At 44.8% G+C, this 24,963-nt stretch overlaps 1 protein-coding gene across 9 annotated transcripts in view; it reads right to left on the bottom strand.

Moving 5' to 3' along the window:
* Window positions 1-24,963, bottom strand: part of HIVEP3 (HIVEP zinc finger 3) — a 468,378-nt gene that overhangs the window by 19,029 nt on the left and 424,386 nt on the right. For all 9 annotated transcript variants that reach the window (XM_043532150.1, XM_043532145.1, XM_043532143.1 and 6 more), the window contains 2 exons: window positions 16,595-16,770; window positions 6,460-6,558 (listed from right to left, as the gene is read on the bottom strand). In XM_043532150.1, the coding sequence (XP_043388085.1) occupies window positions 6,460-6,558; window positions 16,595-16,770 (275 nt within the window). The remainder of the gene's footprint in view (window positions 1-6,459; window positions 6,559-16,594; window positions 16,771-24,963) is intronic.

The following is a 24,963-nucleotide window of genomic DNA, read 5'->3' as shown; positions in this document are numbered from 1 at the left end:
TTTTAAAAGCTTCACACAATTAATATGATTCATTAGTTCTAATTTACTATAATGAAAAGGTTTACAATAATCCTTGTGCTTTCAGAGTATCAAGCAACCAAAATTTCAGTAGCAACTGTCTCCTGTCCTATCAAGCTTTGATCTGAGTAAGAATCACGTACAGGTAGTATAACAGCAGGGGGAGATTTTAAGAAGCCATCAGCTAATCAATTATTCTAAGTGAGTTAACAGACTGAAGGAGACCTCCAGCAATCTGACACTGGAGCATACTTCCGCTGGCTAACACCGCACTAACACTTTTCCCCTGGGACTATCACTAGCAAATCCTAGACTGGGTTTTTTTTTTCTGGCCCTGCTCCCCCCACTCTGAACTCTGGCAATGCCACTGCCAAACAAAGAATGCCTCGGCATGAATGAAAGGCTGCTTTTAAGAGCAGGACAAAAGCCTAAAGCATAGTCAGATTTAAGGGAAAGAAAAGCATCCATTTCGGCAATGTAACCTGCACCAGCAGCAAGGGGATAAAAAGCCATTGTGCTTCCTCTGCCTATAGACCACCTTGGTAGGGGGGGAACCAGCAGCTTCCCTGCTTAGGAGTAACGGGGCTGCGTTTTACTTTAAACCACATTAACAAACCTCATCAGATTTATTTAAACAATTCTCTCAAAAAAATATCCAGGTGAGATTGTTAAAATGCTCCCTCCCATCGCTGCTTGCCACTTGTCTGCCTGGATGTGGGTCTCCTATCACAGGTGAAAAACCGGTGATCCCTGGGGAATGGAGTCCTCTGTGTATACAGAGAGACCAAATCTGATCCTTGGTACTCCTGGTCAACCCACTAAAACTAGTGGAGTTCCAATGGATTTACACCTGTGTAACTGGGATCAGAGTCTGGTGCACAAGATGTAACGTGGTCGAGTGCCTTGCACATGGGATGTGGAGCTAGGAACCCCTAATCCTAACTGTCGTGCCTGCCTTCTGTGTGGCCTCGTGAAGGTCATGTACACACCTACCCTCAAGGGTGCTGTGATTCACGAAGGTCTGTGCAGAGCTTTGAGCCATGTCCTATAGAGCTAGACTCTTTTGCACTAAACCTTTGCCCCATGAAAATATCTTTAGTGGCAATTTAACAAAGCCAACCAGTTCCCCATGAACATATAGAGACGTGAATGTGGTGTCCTGAGTGCTAGTTTAAAAATGAGCAGACATGAATTTAAACCGTTGTACAGTTAAGTATCATCACTATTGTTAGCAGATTCCTCAGGATGAGCCTACTTCTGCTCTAAAACATCATGGGAACCAGTGGAATTCACAGTGGTATAAACTCAACCCAGGGCCTTATTAAAATGGCATCTTCACCAAACACAGAAGACTTCAGCCCACATCCCAGCAAGGGTGAGGGGGCCTAGTGCCCAGACACCCGAAGTCTGGTTACTGCAAGTGGGGGAGATGTCGGGTCATCACTTGCACCAGCCCTACTCAGCCAGGGCTGCTTCCTACCTGCGTTGGGCGGCTGCAGCTCACAGCCCTGGCTAAGCGGGGGGCAGGGTGGGAGGAGAAAAGCAGCGAGAGATGGGGGAGAGGGGGAAAGAGGAGTGGATGGGGCAGAGCCTTGGGGGAGGAGGCAGGGCAGGGCCTCGGGTAGGTGGGGGTGGGAAGAGGCGGGGCAGGTTCTGGCACTCCTACTGGAGTGTCTGTTTTTGAAATATTACCAAGTTGACAACCCTAATTAAAATTCATGTGATGCCTTTGTGAAGAGTGGGTTCCCCAGAGGGTTCAATTACTAGACCTTCCAATGACAGCTTCTGACTTTGAGTAAATTTCCAGGCCTGACAGTAAAGTATTGGCCACTGTGAGCCTGCTGCAAACTGACCTCTGCTGGTTTAGGGAAGTGACTCAGCACAAGGCCAGGACAATCAGACTGGCTCAGGCTGGGAGGGGCATTAGAAGGAAAAAGAGAAATGCTAAACGCAGTTGCAAGAGCTGCTCTGGTGATGGAGGGTATGGGGGGCAGCAGGAAGAGGTCAGTGGTGTCCCATCAGCTCTGCAAAGCTTTGTGAATGGAGAACATCATGTTGACCTAGCACACTGTACTGAAGCTCTGTGCTCCATCGGGGCAAACCCCACGGTGAAGGGGAGAGGTGTATCATTTCTCCCCCTCAGTACACCTCTACCCCGATATAACGTGGTCCTCGGGAGCCAAAAAATCTTACTGCGTTATAGGTGAAACCGTGTTATATTGAACTTGCTTTGGCCTCGAGCATTTCCGTTATTAATTTCACTTCCCACCCCCTGTCTGACCCCCTCAGAACCCCTGATCCATCCAACCCCCCCGCTCCTTGTCCCCTGACCGCCCCCTCCAGAGACCTCCCCCCGTCTCTAATCACCCCCAGGACTCCACCCTCTATCCAACCCCCCGGCTCCCTGTCCCCTGACTGCCCCGACCCCTATCCGCACCCCCGCCCCCGACAGGCCCCCCAAGACTCCCACGCACTATCCAACGCCCCCGTTCCCCGTCCCTTCACTGCCCCACTCCCAGAACCTCTGAACCATCCAACCCCCCCTGCTCCCTGTTACCTGACCGCCCCCCCAAAACCCCCTGCCCCTTATCCAGTCCCTCGGCCCAGGCCCGTCACCCTTAACACACCGCTCTGAGCAGCGTGTCAGAGCCAGACACGCTGATGCGCTGATCCATCAGAGCGTGCAGCCCCGCCCCCCAGAGCGCTGCTTTACTGCGTTCTAGCCGAATTCGTGTTATATCGGGTCGCGTTATATCGGGGTAGAGGTATATTTAAAATATATTTACTGTCTATACAAATGACCCACTGACAACAATCCCCAAATCCCACCAGCACTCCGAGACATCTGCCATCCCTGAAGGCTTCTTCCCACTTATCCCTGCACGGAGCCTCCAGCCCAGGATACCGAGAGCCTCACTAAAGGAAACAGAAAAACAATCATAAAAACATCTAACGGCTCCCAAAGAGCTCGTCATCTAACCCTCAGCAACTGTCAGAGCTCAGCCTCTAACCATTTGGGTAAAATATCCTTCTTTTGCTCACACAGCTAAGTATACATTAGGCTTTCCCTAGTTCTTTTTGCTCCCCTCTTGGTGATCTCTCACCTTGCCCTCGACATTTCAGAGCTGTCATAGTAAATGGAGTAAAAGGGTTTAGGGGGAAATGGAGTGTAAAGCCATGGGAGCACCATTTACAGTGGGCAGGAGGATACACCTACCCCTGAAGGGTTGGAGGCCCGGGGCGGGGGGAGTTGGGTCCTGCCTCTGGGGGGCCTGGATGGATGGGTCCTACCCTAGGCAGGTCCTCGGGAGGGGTTGGGTGCTGTCCCCAGAGGGGGTGATGGAGAATGAGCCTACACTCACCTGCAGCTGTGGCTTCTGTCCCTCAGTCTGGACCCAGCTCCCTCTCCAGGCCACTCAGGTTTGGCACGTACACCCCTCTGTCATGACGGAGGGGTGTCTGGGCCAAATTTTAATGAGCGGCGTTGTGACCCCACATGCCAGGTCACAGAACCCAAGTGGGAAGCCGGGCCCGGCTCGCAGGAACAGGAGCTGCTGCTGCGAGGTAAGTTTATTAAAATCAGGGACACAAAGAGAAGTCCCGGGCAAACCTCACAATATCCTTGACATTTTCACCACCACGAAAAATCTGCAGCCCTACTCATGCTTCAAACAGAAGGCCGTCGTTCTCAGGGCTGCAGCCCGCTGCTCTGATGCTCCTCAGACACACAGGGAAGAGACCTGCTTATTGGGCAGATGTCAATGAAACTCAGCTACAGACACCATGGAGCAAGGGAGACACTGCTGTACTAAAGAAACTTAGGTGGTTCACAGGAACACAAGAGGCTCTTGAATTCAAAGGCCCTTTAAACGGGGGTGGGGTGGGGGGGGTTGTGCGTAGGGGAAAGAACTAAGCACAGGATTGAGGGTAAATAGATTTTTAAGTATACAGAGTAACCCAGCTAATATCTGACAACACCATGAAGTTTTAAGTACTTTCTGATTGTCTGCTTCACTGCTGAGAGACGCCCTAGATACTGCCATTACTGGCCCAGATTGTGCCCCATGGATACACACATGGAAAGGACCCTCTCTCTGCATGCAAATCTCTACCTCCCCTGCATAAGGGAATTGCCCATCTCCTGGGCACTCCTGACCTTGCAGTGGATGTGTGGGGAGATTGGGTCGGCCACACAGGAGAACAGGGTCAGCTGGGGGTGGGATCAGGAGATGCTCATCATGCTCCTTCCAGCACCCTGGGGATCCACCTGGAAACAAAGCCCCAGGCTGTATTTTTTCCTTGGAGGCTCATGGGGGTAGCCACAAGGAGGCTGTGGGAACCATGCTACATGGGGGCCACCAGGAGTCACAGCCAGAGTGCATCCCGGGGGGGCTTCAGATTTGGAGGTAGGTCACACATGCTTTTCCACTGGAGGAAAACCGATGCCCCTGATGGGATGATGTGGGCAAGGGGATCCTCATGGAGATTTCCTCCCCTGGAGCCCCTTCAATGAGGAAGGGATAATCTGGATCGTATGATCAGATATTTACAGAGTGCATCTCACAAAGACTCTCGCATCAGGTTTCACATGCTATATTCAGAGGGGTCACTTCACCCAGCAGCACGATGCAGCTACAGGAGGTCACACTTTGATCTGGGCATCCCTTCTTGCCTTGCACTCCATGACCCATGAGCAGAGCAGCATCTGTTTAGCAGTGCAGAATGCTCTAGCCAGCTGAAGCAGAGAGGGGAATTTAAGGTTGTGATACCCTGGCACCCCCTTATTCACTATTGTCATATAATTAGGATATGTTTTGTACAAAGTATGCCTTGTGAGGAGGTATCATTCTAAAAGCCTTGATCCGCTAGACATTAATATCTCGTTGGATTGTATGTGCTATCGTCGTATCTGAAGTTATGAAGTTTCGCTCTCTATATGTTACTGAAACATGTTGTGAGATTGAAAACACCCATAAGTAGCCTTTCAGGTACAACAGTAAAAAGACCAAACAATGTTAATGGCTTATTGAGGAGATGCACAAGCACAGGGATTACTCCAGGAACTGTGTACAATAGAAACCTCCCAGAGATAGCACTAAACAGTGGGAACTGTTTGGCCCAAGTCACAGCAAAAGAGCTTTCCAGAAAGTGGGAAGAAGATATAAAAGGGGGAAATGACATCATGTGGGTATCTCACTCTCCCTACAACACCACACCTGGAAACACCTGAGGAACAAAGACTGAACTGGGGGAAGTGATGGTCCCAGGCTAGAGGGATTTTTAGCCTGTGTACGAAAACCTGGGAAACCCAAGCTGCAAAGCAAAGGCAGCTTGTGCCTTAAGAATCTGCTTATCACTTATCTGTTTATCACTCAGGGTGAGAATTTGCCAATTCATATCCTACCTATCTAGTGTATTAAGATCAGCTTGCGTTTTTGTTTATTTACTAGGTAATCTGCTTTGAGCTGTTTGCTATCCTTATAATCACTTAAAATCTATCCTTTTGCAGTTAATAAATTTATTTTATGTTTTAATCCAAACCAGTGTGCGTTTGACTAAGGTGTCTGGGGGAAATCCCAGCTTGGTTACCACAAGTGTGCATGGTCCTCTTCACATTGAGGGAGGGGTGGACTGGGTGTTAAACCCATATACTGGCCAGATTTGACCAGGGCAGGATGGTACTCTTCTGGGGTCCCAAGCAGGGAGGCTGGTGGTTAGAGAGCCTGCATGTAACTGCAGCTGGGTGTGTCCCTGCCTGTGTGAATGTTGGTGAAAGTGCAAACTTGGAGGGCTTTGGAGCTTGTCACAGCAGGATAGTGTGAGAGGGAGCCCAGGCTGGTGGGTCAGAGGACTCAGTGGAACCCCAGTTCCACGTGGCACCCTGGGGGAACCCGTCACAAGTCAGCCAGGCTACTGCTACTTAACACCTCTGCTCTACTGAAAAGCGCTGGAGGGTTTTACATGGCCAGAGAGCAGGACATTTATTTATGTCTCATCCAAGAGATTGACTTCGCAGCAGCCAAGTGCCCCCTTGCATTATATCACTTGTATAGCCCCACAGTGTGCACAGAGCACCGTCCTGCAGCACTGACTCTACTCACTTCTAATGAACATAGGAAACACCATACTGAATCAGTGGTTCATCTACGCTTGTGCCCTATCTCTGATGGTGGCCAGCACCACATATTTCCAAGGAAGGCGCAAACCCCACCCCCATAGGCAGATATGGGACAATCTATGCCCCCTGCCCCCATGAAGAGTTTCCCCCCAGCATGGCACTGCAGCCGAATCAGGTCTGGTCAGCCAAAGCTCCCTCCCAGCGGTGCCCAGGGTACCTGGAGCACCTGGACGCTCCATTCATGTGAATGGACATTCTGCTACCTAAATACCATGCGTTTTCCAAGCAGCAGTGGGAGAGCCCACAGTTTAGAGAATCTGTACCTTCTTCAGCTTCCAGCTCCACCAGTGAAGACACCAACACGCCCATCTCCTGACATTTTTTGCTGTGGGCCTTTGACTTCATATGTTTAGTCAGATTCCCTGAAAGGAAACAGAAGAAACACCTTGATCAATAGTCTGTTTCTTTCCCCTGGCAAGGGGGTGAGTAACAAGTTGACAACTTCACTTAGACCTAGCTGCAGGTTCAGTTTAAGGTGCTCTCTCTGCAGAAGCCTTTATCCCAAGCAGTCAGCCAGCCTGCAGCATAGGGATAGATTTTCTGTTTAATTGCTTCACTGCTGGCTGGGATGAGAGAGAGGAGGTGACAAACCTGAGACTTCAGAGTAACACGGCCACCATGCAGCCTAGAACAGCTGGAGGGCACATACTTTGCACAGATACTCCCCAGCATGTGCACTGCTGCATTGTTACAGCACCAAAAAGGAGCAGGAAAAATAGGAACAGTTAGGTGATCCCTTCGCATAACAGCCCAGCCCAGCAATCCATCCGAGCTGGTCCCAGCACACAGTAGGCAGCACTGTGTCTCCAGACAGGAGACACACCGTTAACAGTGACCAAGGAGTGGGGTGGAGACAAGAAAACAAGGGTCCAGGGAGAAAGCTGAAGGAAAAAAACCAAGAGTAAAAAAACCCAGCTGAACTATGTTGGGCTTTGTCTGCCTGTAACTTAACATTTGGATAGAATGGTAAATAACAGCAGAGCTGCCTGGAAAACAGAATTTCCATTCAGCAAAAAAAAAAAAAAAAAAAAAAAAAGCCTGTCAAGAGGGGTTGGTGGTAGCAAGGGATCCAGGGAGCTGGGCAGCCCAGCAGGAATACCGGGAGCTGGCAGGAAACCATGCAGGAGAGCCTGCCTAGCCGCTGCTTTCCAAGGAAAATTTCAACAGAATCAATCTGTTCGCGTGGAAAATTTCGCTTCCATCAAGTCAGCATTTTCCAATGGAAAACTGCTTTGTCAGAAGATTTCCCATCAGCTCGAGTAATTAGCCAAGGTAACTGAGCTAACTCACAACCAGTTTGAGAACTGTAAAGCGGAGATATGCTCATGTGCTGAAACTGCCTGAGAAGAATCTGAGCAGTAAAGAAAGGTGGAAACTTCTCAGATGACCCCCAGGTCTCTAGCTGGGAGGGCTGCCGGGATGTTCTGGCATGTGCTGAGTGGCCAAGCGAGGAGCACACCTACCCCAAACAATGACACTTCACAGACTAAAGCTCTAAAGCATTTTGCACTGGTACTTAGCGGTGAGAAATATGATTAAGAAAAAGTATATTGAGGCTGAGTATCAGGAGGAGTGAACAGTGAGCTCTGTTAGGCTGTGGGGTATCCTCTGCAGGGCCATGGTCACACTGTAACATTTATAAGAAGCCTGGAGAAAGTGCTACAAGATATGATGTAGGCACATCTACAAAAGAATGGCAAAGGAATGGAGTAGATGGCCTTACAGGTCTTTTCTGTCACTAATTTCTAGAATTCTGCAAAAACCACAACTGTCTCTCCCAGCAGGCTAATGGAGCAGTTTTTATTCCTACTTATAGAAAAGGGAAACCCAGGAGAAGGGAGCCTAGGGGTGTGTGGAACCTGGATCTGGGAAAGAAGAGAAGAGCAAGAGAAATGGGAGGAGTAAAGAAGAAAATTGCCCCTCTTTTCTCTTCTTTACCCTTCTCCCTTCACCTCTCTCCTCCGTGGACTGAGCCGATTGATAAGAAGAAGAAATGTACGCTCTTGCTACAACTCCTTCAAGGGTCGGTGAGTTCCCAGCATGACTCAATCATATCTAGCTGAGCTCTCCAACTTCATCATAACAGGACGACATGGCATAGGCTTTCCTGTTGGCCAGAGCCTGCCATGCCAAGGACCTGGAGTTCAGGATAAGAAGGGATTGTGTAATTGGGCCCATTGTAACTAATTATAACAAAATGTCAATAGTGACAACACTCCTCAGTAAATGAAACCCTGCTGCTACCTTCGGTAAATTATTGCAGCTCACCACAGCTGACACAAATGACCCATCTATGCTCAATTACCATCACAATAACCCTAATCTGATTCCTTCTGGTGAGAGTTTACACAGGAAATGAATCAGCTTAAATGTACTGTGTGTTCAGAGGTTTGCGAGTTACGCTGCAGCGTGTGGTACCCCAGGAATTCTACGGCAACGCTAACCATGGGCTGGGAGGAAAGCTAGACTAAAGAGGCCTGCCAAGCATGTCACTCCTACCAAGCTCCCCCCGCTAGCTCACAATGATTCACTGTGGTGCATACACTGTACTACAGGGACAAGAATCGCAATGACTGTTAGTCAGGAGCCTGAAAGCTGCACTTCATTCGCATCTGATGGATCAGAGGGCAGCCTCTCTAGCTTTAATAGGGAGGTGCAGCCAAGGAAGACAGGGTCCACAGAGAGAAACCACTTCTCAGATGGAAATCTGGTCTGTAGGCTGCACTCTGCCTACCCCTGCTTTGGTCTGATAGCTGGTCATATAGCCAGATCCTCAATAACTTCCCTGTGAGTGGAGGTGCTCATCCCATTTGAAAATCACCCTGGGAAGTGTTGGCCTAGATACATCGCGATTTGTATTTCAGTAAGAGACGTTTCTCTTTGCTATTTTTAGGGGATAAGAGCAAATACAATATCTCACAGCACCCAATGCGTCTTTTCTACAGCCCACAGCATTGACCCACCACCTTATTTAACCTGCTTTTAACCCAGTTCCACTCTAGGCAACATACTTCTAGCTGAAGAGAACTCTTCAGAAGTCCTCTACCTTGATCAGCTGGAGGCAATTGCCTTGGAGCAATGTAAGAGCCATATCCCCATTCAGCTACGCACACTATGATGCCAAGCCAGAGGTGTGACTAAGGCCTTGTCTACACTACAAACGCTTTGCTGGCATAGCTATGCCAGCAGATGCAACCTATTCTGACAGAGAGAGATCTTCTGCTAGCATAGTAACACCTCCGTGAAAGTTAGATGTGCTGACGGAAGCACTTGTCTGTGAGCATAGCTGTGTCTACACTAGAGATTTGGCTGGCATAGGTATATCAGCTAGGAGGTGTGTTTTTCTCATACACCCTGACCGACACAGCTATGCTGCCAAAGCTTTATAGTGTGAGCTGGCCTTAGTCTGGGAGTTGTACTAAGCACCAGGACGCTGTCTGGCCAGTGCTAAGACTCTTTTTATATTGACAAAAAAAATCAACTTCACGTCAAATAGAAATGAAGCAAAGTAGCGTTTTACGTGCTGTGTTTCCTTCTCCTTTTCTTCTTCCCTTTCTTTTCAGTCTCTTCATCCTCCTTTTGTCAGACAGGACCACATTTTCACACGCTGGTGCTTAAGCTGCGCCTGCAAAAATGTGTGTGCAAATCCCACATTTGTGCATGAAATGGGCAATGTGTGTGCACAGCTATGTGGCATGCACTTGCAACTGAGGTGCATGCGCAGATTGGGCTGGTGCAATTCCAGCATCAATTTCTGAACACGTAGCCCATGGAAGGAAAGTCAAACGGGCCTCATTTAATTGACTTGCTTCTGAACATGTTGAGGCCGGATAGGATGCGGAATCCCTTCCCTATTCAATAGCAGATTTGGGAGGGCAGTTCCTTTGTTCTTCCTGTTGGGCTTATCAGACCTTAGTAGGTACAATGCTGCCCTATCATAACGGTGGTACTTCATTCCTTGAAAAATACCTTATTATAGCTAGAAGTCTGAACTAGTAGCCTGGAGAGAGGATGGGGAACAGAAGAGAAAGATTTCTCCTGTCATCTGACAAAATATGGATGCCTCTCACTGGCCCACTGTTCTTTCTGAGGATTGAGACCCATTGGGCCAGATCCTTAGCTGGTGTAAATTAGCATGGCTCCACGCATGTCAACAGAGCTATGCCGATTTACACCAATGAGAAACAGAACCATTATTTTTAGAGCAATTGGCAGAATTATATGATTTTGTTTTTCGAAGTTCTTCTGGAAATGTGTTGGTGTTTTTAGACTCCCCTTAACTAATGCTAAAAGAATCCAGTTGTAAGGTCCTTACTAGGGCAAATTCCCACTGAAATCAACAGGTGATTGCCTGAGTAATGACTAAATAAAAGCTGAGAAAGAACTTCAGGGGGAGGAATTCACAGCTATTTGGTGCCCAACCAAGGACTGGCTACTAACTGATTCCACTTACCATGGCTTCCTTGGAAAGAACAAAAAAATAAATATGAAGGTGTGGGCATGAGCTAGAGAGTGATAGAGAAAGACATTTATATTGGACAGTAGAACGAATACACTGACAATTAGGCAGGTAAGTCATCCGCAGTGAGGAGTTTTCTCAAGAGTATTCTTAGGTTTGAAATAAATTGGCCAGCTCCAAATAAAATAATGAACCACTGAAAATGTTGAAGCAGCGAAATCTTGCTAAATCTGAGTCTGACACAGAGCAATCCCAACACAGAGATATTCTGCACATGTGCTTTCAGAAATTCTGAATTGTCATTGTATGTTCTTAACTCTTGTGCTGTTATAGGGTCTTATTCAGGACTTAAAGCAGTTTAAGTGCTTGCGTTGCCTTGAGACAGTTAGAACACTTGTGCCTCCTTAAATCCTTAAAGCAGTTTAGAGGGGTTGGAAGCCATTTTTTCTTTAAAATCAAACAGGGAAATTAAATTCAGTAAAGTTCATTAATACCCCCGTCAGGTTGCAGAATTAAAATAAAAAGCAGGTAATGGAAAAGTTAAGAGTCCTAACGCAACTTTAACTTGGGCACAATGCACCTATGTCACATGTTCTCCTTCTTTTGTTAAATGTACACCATGAAACATGCTGAGTGTGCAAAGCCAAGGTGCAACTGCGACACTTTCCCTGGACTTTACATTATTTTCACATTACTGAAAAGAGTGTACAAGGAATATCACAACAACTCTGCTACAGCCAGCAAGACTCCCTTTTTACAGAGAAAGAATGAGATCCACCTCTATGCAGAGGATCATTACTAAGCCTGCATACTGCCTAAGCCCCATGTAAGCCCTCAGAATAGGACTTTAGTGGCACTTATGTGATGAATTGGCCTTGATTTAGTCTCTGCAGAGAGATGAATTTCACCCACTGGGAATACAATAAAAGGAATATTCTAGTTTATACCACTGTATCTAGCCAAGAATTTCATTAAAAAAAAACCTGTTATTATTGTATATATTCATAGATTTTCAGGCCAGAAGGGACCACTGGGTTATCTAGACTGGCCTCATATATAACACAGGCTATAGAATTTCATCCAGTTACTCCTGTACTGAGCCCAATAACTTGTTTTTGACAAAAGCATATGTTCCAGGGAGGCATTCCATCTTGATCTGAAGACTTCAAGAGATGGAGAATCCATCACTTGCCTGGGTAGTTTGTTCCAATAGTTAAATACCCTTATGGTTAAAAACGTGTGCCTTGTCTCTAATTTGAATATGTCTGACTTTAACTTCCAGACATTATTTCTTGTTCTGCTATTCTCCTTTATACCAGTGTTTTCTCTCCATTTCTCAGTCTACAAAACAGTCTCTCACTGATGACATGCTACTGAAATTCATCCATGGACTGTCGGGATATTTTCTGATTTCCAATGCCACTGACGCATCCAATTGCACAAGAAAATATAGAGACATTTCCTGAAGATTACTCTTCATCTTCACACCAACGGAACTTGGTGAATTACTGGGGGGCAAGGGGTGGGTGCTGGAACTAGGGTGCTGGGGGTGCTGCTGCACCTCTGGCTTGAAGTAGTAATAATAACCCAAATACATGGTTTCCGCCTTCAGCACCCCCACCATAAAAATTTTTCCAGCACCACCGATATTGAAGGATTGTCTGAGAACATTCTCATAAAATGTTGCATCCGATGAAGTGAGCTGTAGCTCACGAAAGCTTATGCTCAAATAAATTGGTTAGTCTCTAAGGTGCCACAAGTACTCCTTTTCTTTTTGAAATGGCTCAGTCTCTTTCTCAACTTTTTTCCAAATGTTTAGAAAATGCCTCAGCACATAAAGGTGTTATGACATCTTTTAAATATATATATCTATTACAATAAGAGTTAATTCTTCCTGAGCTTTTAGCTGGCTGGATTTATTCCGTAGTTTCTGAAACAGGCCTAACATAAAATTGAGTCTGCTGGCCCAGTAATAATAAACTGTACAACCATAACATTGCATTTAATTTGTTTTTTTGCATTTAATATATTAATATGTTCACTAACTTCAATAACTGTCACACTCTGATTTAAGGAATTGCAGTCTAATTAATTAACGGAATAATACGTGTCAGGACATGAAGTAGTCTGGTGTCTGGAAATTGTGACTGGACTAGACTATCAAATTAACATTTTCCGCCAACACATCAGTTACCTGAACATATTTCACTTTAATAGACATTTCTTTGTCCCTTGTAACCACCATAAAAGTAGTCAAATGTAGTGGCATGGACCACAGTAAGTTGGTCAATGTAGTTTATTCAGACAGTTTAGGAAGCTCAGCCAATCAGAATGTGAGAGGCTAATGTGATTAGTGAACAAGACCAAAAATGGGTATGGGATAGAATTCTATCTGTACTGGGTGAAAATTAAACACCCAACACTAATCTGTGGCCTAGAAAAGGTCAAAAGTCAAGAGGAAAAGGCTTTACCTCACCCTCCCAAGACAGACAATCATTTGAGAGCAATATCTTCTCATCTCCTGCCTGGCAAGAAGCCTGTTAACCTCCACAAAGGCCCTGACAGTGCTTTTATTTGGGGATTGTTAACAGTGATACTAAATGCCCATAAGACTGTAGGTAAAGGCACCATATTAAAAGGGGCACATTTAAACTTGAGCCAGAAGTTTGGCTTTCTGAAATAAACCTTTACAGTCCATATTTTCAAACAAATGTTTCCATTAATTAAAAAATAAAACCTCCAAGATTATTTTCTTAAACTAATAAACATTTCTCTGAAGGTTGCAACACTGTGGTACTTTATAGGAGCTACCCCGCCACCAGTAGCCAAATCACGTTGCCAGGAGGCCCTCCAGTTGGATGCAGTTTATGGTCACACCCAGAACCAAGCTTCAGAGTAAGGCGACTATAGGATGCCTCAAAACCCTAGCCCCCACTGCCTTGTGGGTATGCCTCGGTTGGAGTAAGACCAAGAGACATCACCCTGACAGAAACGCACCCTTGCTGAGGCGTTAGGCAGTCAGCAGCAGCTCTAAGCTGTTGTTCTCTGGCAGAAGCTACAATCCTTGAGGCACTGAACATCTGGACTCGGTCTGGCCTTCGGACTCTGTCTCAATGTTCTAAAGTGGGATGGTAGATCCAGAGCAGCCTCCACTACTGCATATTCTTGCCTACGCGTACGTGGCGAAGGTCTTGGTGTGTTTATCAGGCACCTGATTAGACCTCATATGTGTATACCAGGATCCAGTTTGGATCGACAACTGCCAATAAAACCATTTCCCTGCAGTTTTTGCCACCCAAATATTACAGCATTGTCCACACTGAAAGAAATGCAAAAGGTAAACAAATGTGATAAACAGTGAAAAGCATATTAAGAAGTGTTCCACTCTGAGTAATTAGTACTAATTTCTGTAACACAGATAAGGTTGTTTTTTTAAAAAAAATAGGATTTTTAGCAAGCCATTGATCCTTATAAAAATAAGTAAAGTTGAAATGCCTTCAGCCTACTTGAATGTGTAGAGTATTGGATCGTGCTGAGGAGACCTACAATAGCTGAACTGAAGACAGCTCCATAGCTATCCCCCTTGTGTTTTACACTGAAAGTCAAAAGTATACCTAGAGAACTGATTTGTAAAAGGGCTTTTACTCAGCCTGCATTTTTGCAGGTGCACCCAGGTAGCTTGCACCCTGCAATTAATTGCAGTTACAAAACCACACCAAAGAACAGAGAGGTTATTTGTGAAATCAGGACCCAAATGCACTCAGTTTAGAAGTATTAAAGATGAGCTTTGTAACCACCAGTCCTGGAAACTCCCTCTAGGATCTGAGAGTCAAGCTGGGTACTTTGTGCCTTAGACTTATCACCAGTCGCAAAGATTCCTCAAATGGAGTTTAGCCAATGATCATGTTGCTGGTCCATATTACAAGCTCTCCTGTAACTGTGTTGAATCCTGCATGTCCGCGTCAGTAAAGCAAGCAGCTGTGACTCAGAGAGGCACATGGAGCAGTTACACTGAGTAAAAAGATATCCATTTTACATACCCAGCTTTCTCACTGTAACCCCACTTCCAGCAAGGAATCAATTTTCAAGCAATTCTAAGGTTATCAACATGAACTACCTTTCACAACCCTGCAGATCCACAAGAGTTCTGACCACTCAAATTTATGGTCTATGCATTCATGTAACTGGAGGGAGATACGACAGTTTTTCCCTTAAACCGTAGCATTTGTTTTCCCTCCATGCTGACTTCCTCCCTCTCAGTGGTTTCTTGCTGAAGCTGAAGAGGATTTTTGAAGGGGGAAAGACATTTTAGGCGACAGCCCCTTTCAAAAAGGCCACTATCATAATGTATCCTGAAGGCATAGTTGTGGGACGAGAAAGCAGCTGGAGAGATGGTAAGAGCGATGGTTTGATTCCAGCATACCAAAGAAAAGCCTGACAGAAATTAAGTAGGAGGCAAGAAAGGGAAGCAGCTAAAGAGATTTCTCCCATCTCCAAGGAAAACCTCAGAGGAGAGGAACAAAGCAAGAGGAAAAGAGAAAGAAGGCAATGAATAAGTAGAAAAAGAAAGGAGAAATGAGTCTGAAGAAAACCTGGGAGCTCCAGGGGCACGGGGAAAGCAGGAACTCAGATCTGCTGTGTGCACTGAAAGGAGAATTTAGCTTCAAATTCATTATTTCCCCATTGCTGCCACATTTCCAGTGATTACCAACCTACTATCTTCAGCTGACTCTACAGGCAAAGCCACCAGCACTGGGTATTGTCCACTCAGCCTATTGCAATATTCGAGGACTTGATGGATCAAGCCCCCTGGAGCAGCGAGCTCATTTGCGTTATCAGTTAACCATGCTTGATTGGGTTCCAAACATTGCCTGGTCGATGAAGTGTGGTCCGGTTTTCTGCCTTATTTACCATGTGATTATATAGTTATTTACAATGGCTGTCAAAGGCCACTGTTTGTTCTCTTGTGCCACAATTAAAGAAACAGAACCCATGCAAAAGTTACCATCTCTTTCAGAAGAAGTGGCTATGGGTAAAATGTTCAAAAGCACTTAAATGATCAAGGTGCCTAAGTCCCATCGGCATTACATGGTAGTTAGGCACCTAAGTCACTTAGGCCCATTGAGAATTTTACTCTGTGTGCTTGCATTACTTCCAGTCACACAGTGAAGATTTTGAGCTGGGGATTTTTACACATCTGGCGGAACATTCCTGTGCTGTCACTTTCTCAGAGCACACATGATGGATGACTCCACATTATAGCTGATCATGTAAATTAAGACATCGATGGGTGTGTTTGCTGGGGAAGGGGAGCGATGGGTGTGTTAGGGGTGGGAAATGTTGCAAATTCCCATGTGCATCAATAGCAAGCTTCCTGCTAGAAAGCACAATCTTCTGGGAAGAACTAATTTGAGATGATGCATATTCTGCTGCAGCCACATGCAAGGGGGAAAGATGATAATACACAGCACAAATACTGTCTTTGAGAGCACTAGCATGACGAGCCACCCAAAGATTATCAACCAAGTGATGAGACTGTGTTTGAATCCCAAATTGAAGGTGTTTTCCTACACAGCCAGATGCTGTTCAATTAAATCATTTGCAATGGTCTTCAGTCACTACTGGAACTATGCTTCAGGACCTTTTTCTTTAAAAACACAGATTGGATCACAGCACAGCCGCTATGCTGCAGGTGAACTCTTAAGTGAAGTTATTGCTTTCTGCAGTGACTCAGCAGAATGCATTCGAGCATAACACAGCATTCTTCAGTTCATGCAATTTCAGCCAATTACAGATTTCTCTTGCCACCACCCCACCAAATCCTAGGGTTTTCCAGAATCAAGGAAGGCCCTTCCTTCCCTGTTACTAGTGCCCCCATGTAGCTTTGATCAGTAAGTCAATACACTAAGAAGAGGAGCTAGGAGCTGACTGTCTCTTACCTTTGGTTTTAAATGCAAAGTTACAGTACTTGCAGACGTATGGCCTGACGTCTGTGTGCGTGCGAATGTGTTTCTTCAGCATGCTGGGTTTCTTGCAGCGAATTCCACATTCCTCACATACATACTTCCCTCTTCCGCGGCCTCGCACATACACATACTCTTCGTTTGATTTGTACCTATGAGCAACAGGTGTCATGATAAAAAAAAAAAAGATTCCCACCTCAAAAGAAGTAATAACTTTCCTAAATTAATTCAGCACATTATTGACACCAGAGGTGAAAGTCTGAACTAGCAATTTACCCAGAGTCACCAGCTATGAATAATTAGGCTAAACACAAAATATGTTTCAGCTCTTAAGCCCATTTGAGTCAAACATCTCTCCCTCTGGAATAAGGTTTAATAATCTACAGCTGCCCTTCCCTCATGTCCATTGAGGCAATTAGCAAAATATTTGATAGAGCTACAGGGTGACCTGAATTTCCTATTGCCCTCCCCACTCACAAACCCAGGAAAACTGGGGGAGTTGACCATAATCCAATTATTTGCCTCACAATCTGTCTCATCTTCCCGAAAACTGTGAGATGTATTGCTGTCAGCCACTTCTTCAGACATATCCAAAAAGATGCATGACTTGCTACAATACCACCTAAAATAGCTTCTCTTCAATGATCAGCTATATCCCAGATAAACCACAGTTAAATTTTCAAAGGGGTAACCTTAAAATCCAACTTGAAAGTTACCAAGATGCCATTCTGAAACCTGTGGCCCGTGCCCAGAATTCTAGCTGGGATTTGGGGACAAAACTTATCCAAAATATATCAGAGACAAGAAAAATCGAATTCTGTAACACACTGTGCTAGCACAGAAAATCAGGGTTCAAGGCCCTAGGTTCTTTCCCCACTGGCTCAGAGTGAGGAACAACGTTGCCTGAAAGTATTAAGTTGCACATCCTTCTTTCTTATTACAAGTCATGTACCCTCAGTCCACACATTAGCACAATGGGACAGTTATTGTGAGGTGGGTCTGAGTAATATTTGTGAGAGTCACAGAAGTCACCTGCCTCTTGCAGTTCAGCAAATGGAAGAATAGAGAAACATCAAATTGATCTCATCAGATAAATACAGAAATAATAGACCAAGATTTTAAAAGCAACGCGTGATTTTGGGTGCCTCAATTTTTGAGTGTCCCATTGAGACACCTTGAAGAGGTCTGATTTTCAGAAAATGCAGAGCATTCACTCTCTGAAAATCAAGGCTCCTTAAAGAGTCTAAGTGGGGAACCCACAGATTGAATCACCCCAAACCACTAATCACTTTTTAATATCTTGGTCAACAAAGACTAACGTCAAAACTACAAAGGGAAAAATGTCATCAGCATTGAAGAGGAATGGAGCAGGAATGGCAGCATGGAACTACTTTGTCATGAGTAGCTTGGGTGCTTACATAAATGAAGGTGTGATTAACCTTACAAAATATTTGTACTATAGAAACCCAGAGGAATTCAAAGCTGAGTACTGAAGCAGTCTGACAATGTTGGTTCAGTGGCTAAGGTGCTATCTTTGAACTCACAAAACCTAGGTTTAATTCCTTGTACTGCTATAGACTTCCTGTGAGATCTTGGACAAATCATGGACAAATTTCCTGGCTCAGTTTTTCACCTGTAAAATAGGGATAACAATACTTCCCTACCTCATAGGAGTGTTCTGAGCATAAATATGTTTAAAAGATAGTGAGATGCTCAGATACACCAATAAGAGGCCATAGAAGTAATTTGGGGCTTGTCTACTTGGGGAGGTTCAGGAAAATTAATCCAAATTAACTAAAGGTGTGACCATGGAAGCGGATCAGCTAAACTGCATTAAATCCCTGTGTGAATGCTGTTATTCGGAATTAAAGTGGCCTTAATTTGGTTTAGTTTAATTCACTTTGAAATTAACCAAATTAAGGCCACTTTAATTCTGCCCGAATGTGTTCACACAATGCAGTTTAAGTAATCTACTTCAAATTCACACCTTTATTTAATTTGAATTAACTTTCCTGGATGTCCCCATGTAGACAAGCACTTAGGGACAGGTTTACACTAAAAAGTTAGATTGACCCAGCTACGTTGCTCAGGGAATGTGAAAAATCACACCTCCGAGACACATAGTAAAGCCAATATAACCCTCCATGTACACAGCGCTACGGTGACAGAAGAATTCTTCTCTTGATCCAGCAACCGCCTGTTGTAGAAGTAGATTAACTACAGTGAAGGGAGAACCCCCTCCTGTCGCCGTTGTGAATATCTACACTGAGGCGCTACAACGGTGTAACTGCAGCTCTGCAGCTGTGTTGCTGTAGCAATTTCAGTGTAGACAAAGCCTTAGGTAGATCCAGGGAACAAAACCAGAGGAAGTAAGAGAAAAAACGGGTGTCCACAGAAAATCCAGTCTAGCTTCCACAGAATACCAGTACATCCCGGGGCTGTCATCTAGAAGTTGCCAGTGAGAAAATGGTAAGCTGTGCAGTTCTTCAACATAAAGCAGAATTCCTTTGCAGATCACGACAGGATAATTCTGTCAGTGCCCCACCCTTTCCCCTTAGAAGGAGCGGTGCAGTACTCTGACACAGTGTCAAACACGGGTGGTCTCACGGTAATCGATGATCTCCTAATATTTTTTTACAGGAGGTGGGGCAGATTAGGGACACTTGGAAATGTCACGCTTGCTTGTTCAAAACAGGGCTGAGGAGAGGTTGCCATCTGGCATGCTTTTAAATAGCAGCATCTTATGAACATTTACGGATATTCTCACCACTCCCCTGTGACACAGGCACACAGCGTGCCACCAGGTCTTTACCCATCCTTTGGTAAGCGATGAATGATACCGTGACATTAGCGGGGTATCTGAGATACCGTCAGTGTAAGGACTACTGGGGTAACGCCATCTACTTACAAAGGCAATGCTGAAGATATTAGGCCAACCAGTACACTTTAGCTATTTTGCAGAGGGGTACTGAGCATTGGCCTAGGTGAAGCCAGTATCTAGAGAGTATCTACTAATTTTGGGTGCCCAGCACACCTAAGTGTCTCCAGTTAGATACCTAAAACTAACAACATGCTGAGATAGTGAGGGTCCGTCGCGCTGAATGTCAACGGCCAAATTGTACAACTTTATTCCACCTTAGAGACTAACCAATTTATTTGAGCATAAGCTTTCGTGAGCTACAGCTCACTTCATCGGATGCATACTGTTTTTCCACAGTATGCATCCGATGAAGTGAGCTGTAACTCAAGAAAGCTTATGCTCAAATAAATTGGTTAGTCTCTAAGGTGCCACAAGTCCTCCTTTTCTTTTTGCGAATACAGACTAACACAGCTGTTACTCTGAAACTTTATTCCAGACATCTAAAAGCTGCACAGAGTTATTACTGACCTGATGCAGTCAAACTAATCCCGGATGATCATGTGAATACTGCCTGTCTGTGGCTGGGCAATGTCTCCTCCTGACCTCAAGTCTGATCTTCAGAGCTTCAAGTGAGGGGACTTTATCTGTGAGGGGGACTACATGACCAAAAAGTGCCGGCCAGCGGTGACTGATGATGACTTCAAACCTCTCGAGACCAGTTCTCAATAACACATCCCTATTACTGATAAAATCAAACCATTTTATGCCCAGTAGTCGCTGCTGACAATGTATATGAAATGCCTCGAGCCTCCTGTTTAAGCAATGTCCATATTTCAGATCCGTATAAGAGGATCGAAAGTACACAGGTTTGATAAATCTATACTTTTACATATCCCCAAACTAAGGCATACAAAAGCAATAGACAAAGCTCTCCAATGGCTCTTGTTCACTCAGTGATTCAGTAGAAGAGCTGGGAGTCCGGATTCCCCGTCCACCGCTTTAACCATTTTCCATGCTCTCTCCTGCTATTCAATTCTTTCTAACATTATTCTGTAGTAACACATCATATTGCCATTTAAAAAACAAAATTGCTCTTTTATCAGCCATATACTTGTGCTATCCTTAATTGCGCTCTCACATAGAGCTGTTTGAGTAACTCCTTTGTGTCCAGCAGCCCCTTAGTTAGCCTCGTGAATGCTACCAGTGGCTAACTTCTCCTGGACAAAGTGACACACAATTTGATCTGAAATTAGACACTGCAGCTTATCTGACACTCACTGAGGCTGAGTCCGCCTAGAAAGAGGGGCTTCCTGTCCCGCTTATTTAGTGTGTCTTGACAGGAGCCAGAGAAAGAGAACCTTAAACAAGCTAAACAAAACCAAAACCAACCAATCCAAATAAAGTGTGCCATAAAACCGGAGATGGCTGCTGAAAATGCCCTCTAACTGCTACCGAGAGAGTGACACATTTGTGGAGGTAATTACAACACTAGGAGGTTACTGCTGCCTTTCTTGGTGGGTCTATGTTCACATAATTTGCATCAGACAGACAAATCAATTACAGACCACTTCACTTAAGGCTTTACCCTCGACAAGGGACCTTCCTGCTCCGTAGCATTTACTGTAACCAGACTCCTCCACTACTCACAGTTTAAGTTTGTGTCAGCATGTTTGTGCGTCTTTTCCAGAGCACTTTCATAATCCTACAGTAAGCAACTTAAATCTCCGATGGTGCCATGGTTTCCACACAATGTTGAAAGGATTTGAAACCTGTGAGGCTAAATGACCATTGTGAGGTCAGTCTAATTTTGGAAAGAGCCCCTTTAAAGCAACAAAATGAAAGATGAAGGATGAGCTTTTTATTGCCTTTTAGAAAGTAACCCTTGCTTGAGAAACATGCACATGTTAGACTTCACATGGCTACTACAGGTATGATTTCCGAACACAGGAATTGCCATAGCTGGGACACCTAGGCCAGTATCCTTTCAGCAGTAGTGGCAAGTGCCAGACTCATAGATTTTAACACCAGAAGGACCAATATGTCCATCTCCTCTGACCTCCAGCATAACACAGGCCAGAGATGTTTCAAGGAAGGCTGCTAGAAACCCTGCAATGGGCAATTATGGGGTAATCTGGTCACAGAGAAAGTTTCCTCCTAACCCCTTGGAGATTGGCTGCTACCTTAAAGCATGAGGATTTATATCCCTTTTGCAATTCTTGTTTAATTTGTAGTATTTACTATTATAGCTCTGGATGTTCTTGTTAGCCATATAAATGTGTAATTCCTTTTTGAACACTGCTAAGCTTTTTGGTCTTCATGATGTTTTGTGGCAATGAGTTCCACAGGCTAATTGTGCACTGGGTGAAATAATATTTCCTTTATCAGTTTTGAATTTGTTACCTTTGATTTTGTTTGCTTTTTTGAATGTTACTGTAGACTGAGCAGAGATCTTCACTGAGTTGCCCACGAGGTTCAGGTAACCCAGTAAAGTGAATGAGTAGTTCAAATTATTGCCTCCAATAGGCACTACTTTGCATTTAGCAGCCCTGCATATTCCACCTGGCATCATGTTGCCCATTAACCAGACTTTTGCTCCTCTGAAGTTGCTCACAGTTTTCTCTGGTCTTGACTAACCTATTTAATGTTGTGCCATCTGCAAATTTTGCCTCCTCACCAATCAGCCCCATTTCCAGATCTTTAATAAATGCATTGCTAAGTATTATTATAATACAAAACATTAAGAAATATATTTCATGGCATTTGCAGACAGCTGTCACCTAGGAGCTCAAATTAGTTCATTACCAAGTAAGCCTCACTATCTCCTTTTATAATCCCAGTTTTACAAGGTGGGAAATTGGGCACAGCAAGTCAGTGGCTGAGCTGGGTATGGGAACTGGGACTCCTGACTCACAGTTCCCTCCTATAATATTGAAATATGTGTCTTGTAGAGAGTAGTCCCTGATCTCCACTCAAACCTCAAGGGGCAAATGTCTCAGATGAACAGGACTGATGTCAGACAAATTGGACCTAGCCCAAAAAGAAAGTCTATTATAAATGTATTATTACAAATTTTCATTTGATCCTGAATCAAGCACTAGCCATTGAAAAAGCCTGCAACACCAAAACAATCCCAACATCCCATCTGGGCCACTTACCATCAAATCTCAGGTTCATCTGTAAAGTGGGAACAATATTTCCTTTCACCCACCCTTTTCCTGTCTTGTCTATTTAGAATGTAAGCTCTTTGGGGCAGGGACTGTCTTATATTATGTGTTAATATAGCACCAAGAACAACTGGAGCCTGACTGCAGTTAGGCCCTCTAACCACTACTACATAAATGATCACAGGTGTACCAAGGCTGAGTAGCTGGTTTTAGCTAAGGGGTTCCCACAGGGATTGAGGGAAATTAAATTTTCCCACAGGTTTTGTCACAGACACTAGTGCTGCTTCAACGTTCAGGAGCTTCTGCAAAAATTATATGCACACACACACACACACACACACACACACATTATGGGGGTGGGGATGGAGGAGCCTGGTATATCCACTGAATTCCATGCTCCTGCCCCTAGCCACAGCACACTGCACTGATATCACTGTATCTGGGGCGCTCTGTAGAAGCAAAGGACAGGGAAGGATTTGCCCTTTTCTTTGAATTTGATGTCAGATGGGGTTACAAGGTTAAAAATACAGCTTGCTCTCTGGAGCACTACAATGATCAGGTTCCTTATACGTTTCAGTCCCCTCTGCCCACAAGGACAGAATGGAGAGATGGCAAGACAGGCACACATGTATCTGCAGACCACATAAAATCTGGTAGGTCTAATTTTAGACCTTGCTGCCTTGCTGGTGCCTCTTCTGCACAAATGACAATGTAATCACTTGGAAAAACAACACGCTTATGTCAGTTCTGCAGCGGCCATTCTATGAGCTTTTTATGTACTGAGAATACATAGACCTGCATTCACAAAGTCTACGTAACTTCATCTTCCTTTGGTAACACGTAACAGGTGCTGGTCTCTGGCATTATTCAGTGCTTCATTCATTCCAAATACAGGGTTTGGTTTATCTATTTAAAGGAGGCAGCATGGACTGGGAGACAGAGTACTCTACTAGGAGTCAGGAGGTCTGGGTTAAAATGAGATCCATTCCGTTGCAAATATGGGTTTTGAAGGGAAGTGGTGGAAGCACCACAACTCGGGATATTTAAAATAGACAAGTCAAGATACTAGTGAATATCCCACAGAGAACATTTAAGCATTGAGTGAGTAGATGGACTGGATGATATAAGAGGTCCTGCCATCTCTAACTTCTACGATTCCATGAAATGAAACATAGCAGCGAACTGCAGTAGATTAACCTGGTCTGACCGTATCTTCAGATGAACCTGCTTTCTACTTCAGCAGTCATGGGTCAGGTTTTACACTATTAACTGGCACTAACAGGGCATTTAGAGGTACGGTTAGTACTGGCTAGACTAAATATGCCATCACAAATGAGGCTCAGCTCCCTGGAGGGGGACGACTCTAACCTTTTTCAGGGCAGGCACTAACCAGCTCAAGAGAAATAAAAAAAGAGAAGAGTTTATTGTGTTCCCTTGGTAGATAGTTCTGTAGTTGCTGAGCCCCAGGTGAAAACAATCTATTGCACACTGAATATTTCACGGATGATCCTGCTTTAGCTGAGTCCTATTAGAAAACAGCTATGAGATCATTAAACACAGCTGCTGCCTTTGACCAGAGTGGCCCATATGGGTGCATCTGACCTCCGAAAACCACGATTGCCAGGAAGATAAATCCATTTTAGACCATGTAGCCTCATGTGGGGAGGTTTAAAGAATGGTCTGTATCTTAGGAGAAGTCATCCCAGAACCCCTGTGCTGGCAGAGAAAAGAATCTTTATGAGCTAAGACTGGGAAGGTGGAGTTTACTGAAAGCTAATTTATTTGATTTCCACTTGGGCCTCTTGATCAAGCTTCCCTGACCGTCCCTCCCCACCCTGACTGCTTGGTCAGGCCTTACTGCTGTTTAAGACACCTGGTAAAAATTGAAGACACAGAGGGAGAAAAAAAAAAAAAAGCTATTCCCCAAGTTTTGCAGCAGAATTCTAACTGGGATGACATCACCACCCAATGCTACGTGTGACGGTCTGACACCGTCCTATAAAAGACGAGGTCCTGCTGACCTCACCTGTGAGTCATGCCATAGAAGTAGTAGGATTACTTCATCAAGTGAGGCATGCAGGACTGGGCCCTGTCTTCATTCATTACTGAACATGCCTACAGGACATTAAAGATGTCAAGTGCTATTTACATATGGCAATGATGGTTATTGCTATATCTGACACTGCACCATCCATGAAGATGTCAGGCCAAGCCCAGGAGAGAAAAGCTTTCCACATGCATACAACTGCTTTTGAGGCCCTTAACCTGTAAAACATTTCTCATGCAAACAACTAAGACTGGAGGGAAAGACACAGTATAAT

Source organism: Chelonia mydas, chromosome 19, assembly GCF_015237465.2.
Source record: "Chelonia mydas isolate rCheMyd1 chromosome 19, rCheMyd1.pri.v2, whole genome shotgun sequence".
NCBI classification, from domain to species: Eukaryota; Metazoa; Chordata; order Testudines; family Cheloniidae; genus Chelonia; species Chelonia mydas.
This window is presented reverse-complemented; position numbering and strand designations above follow the sequence as displayed.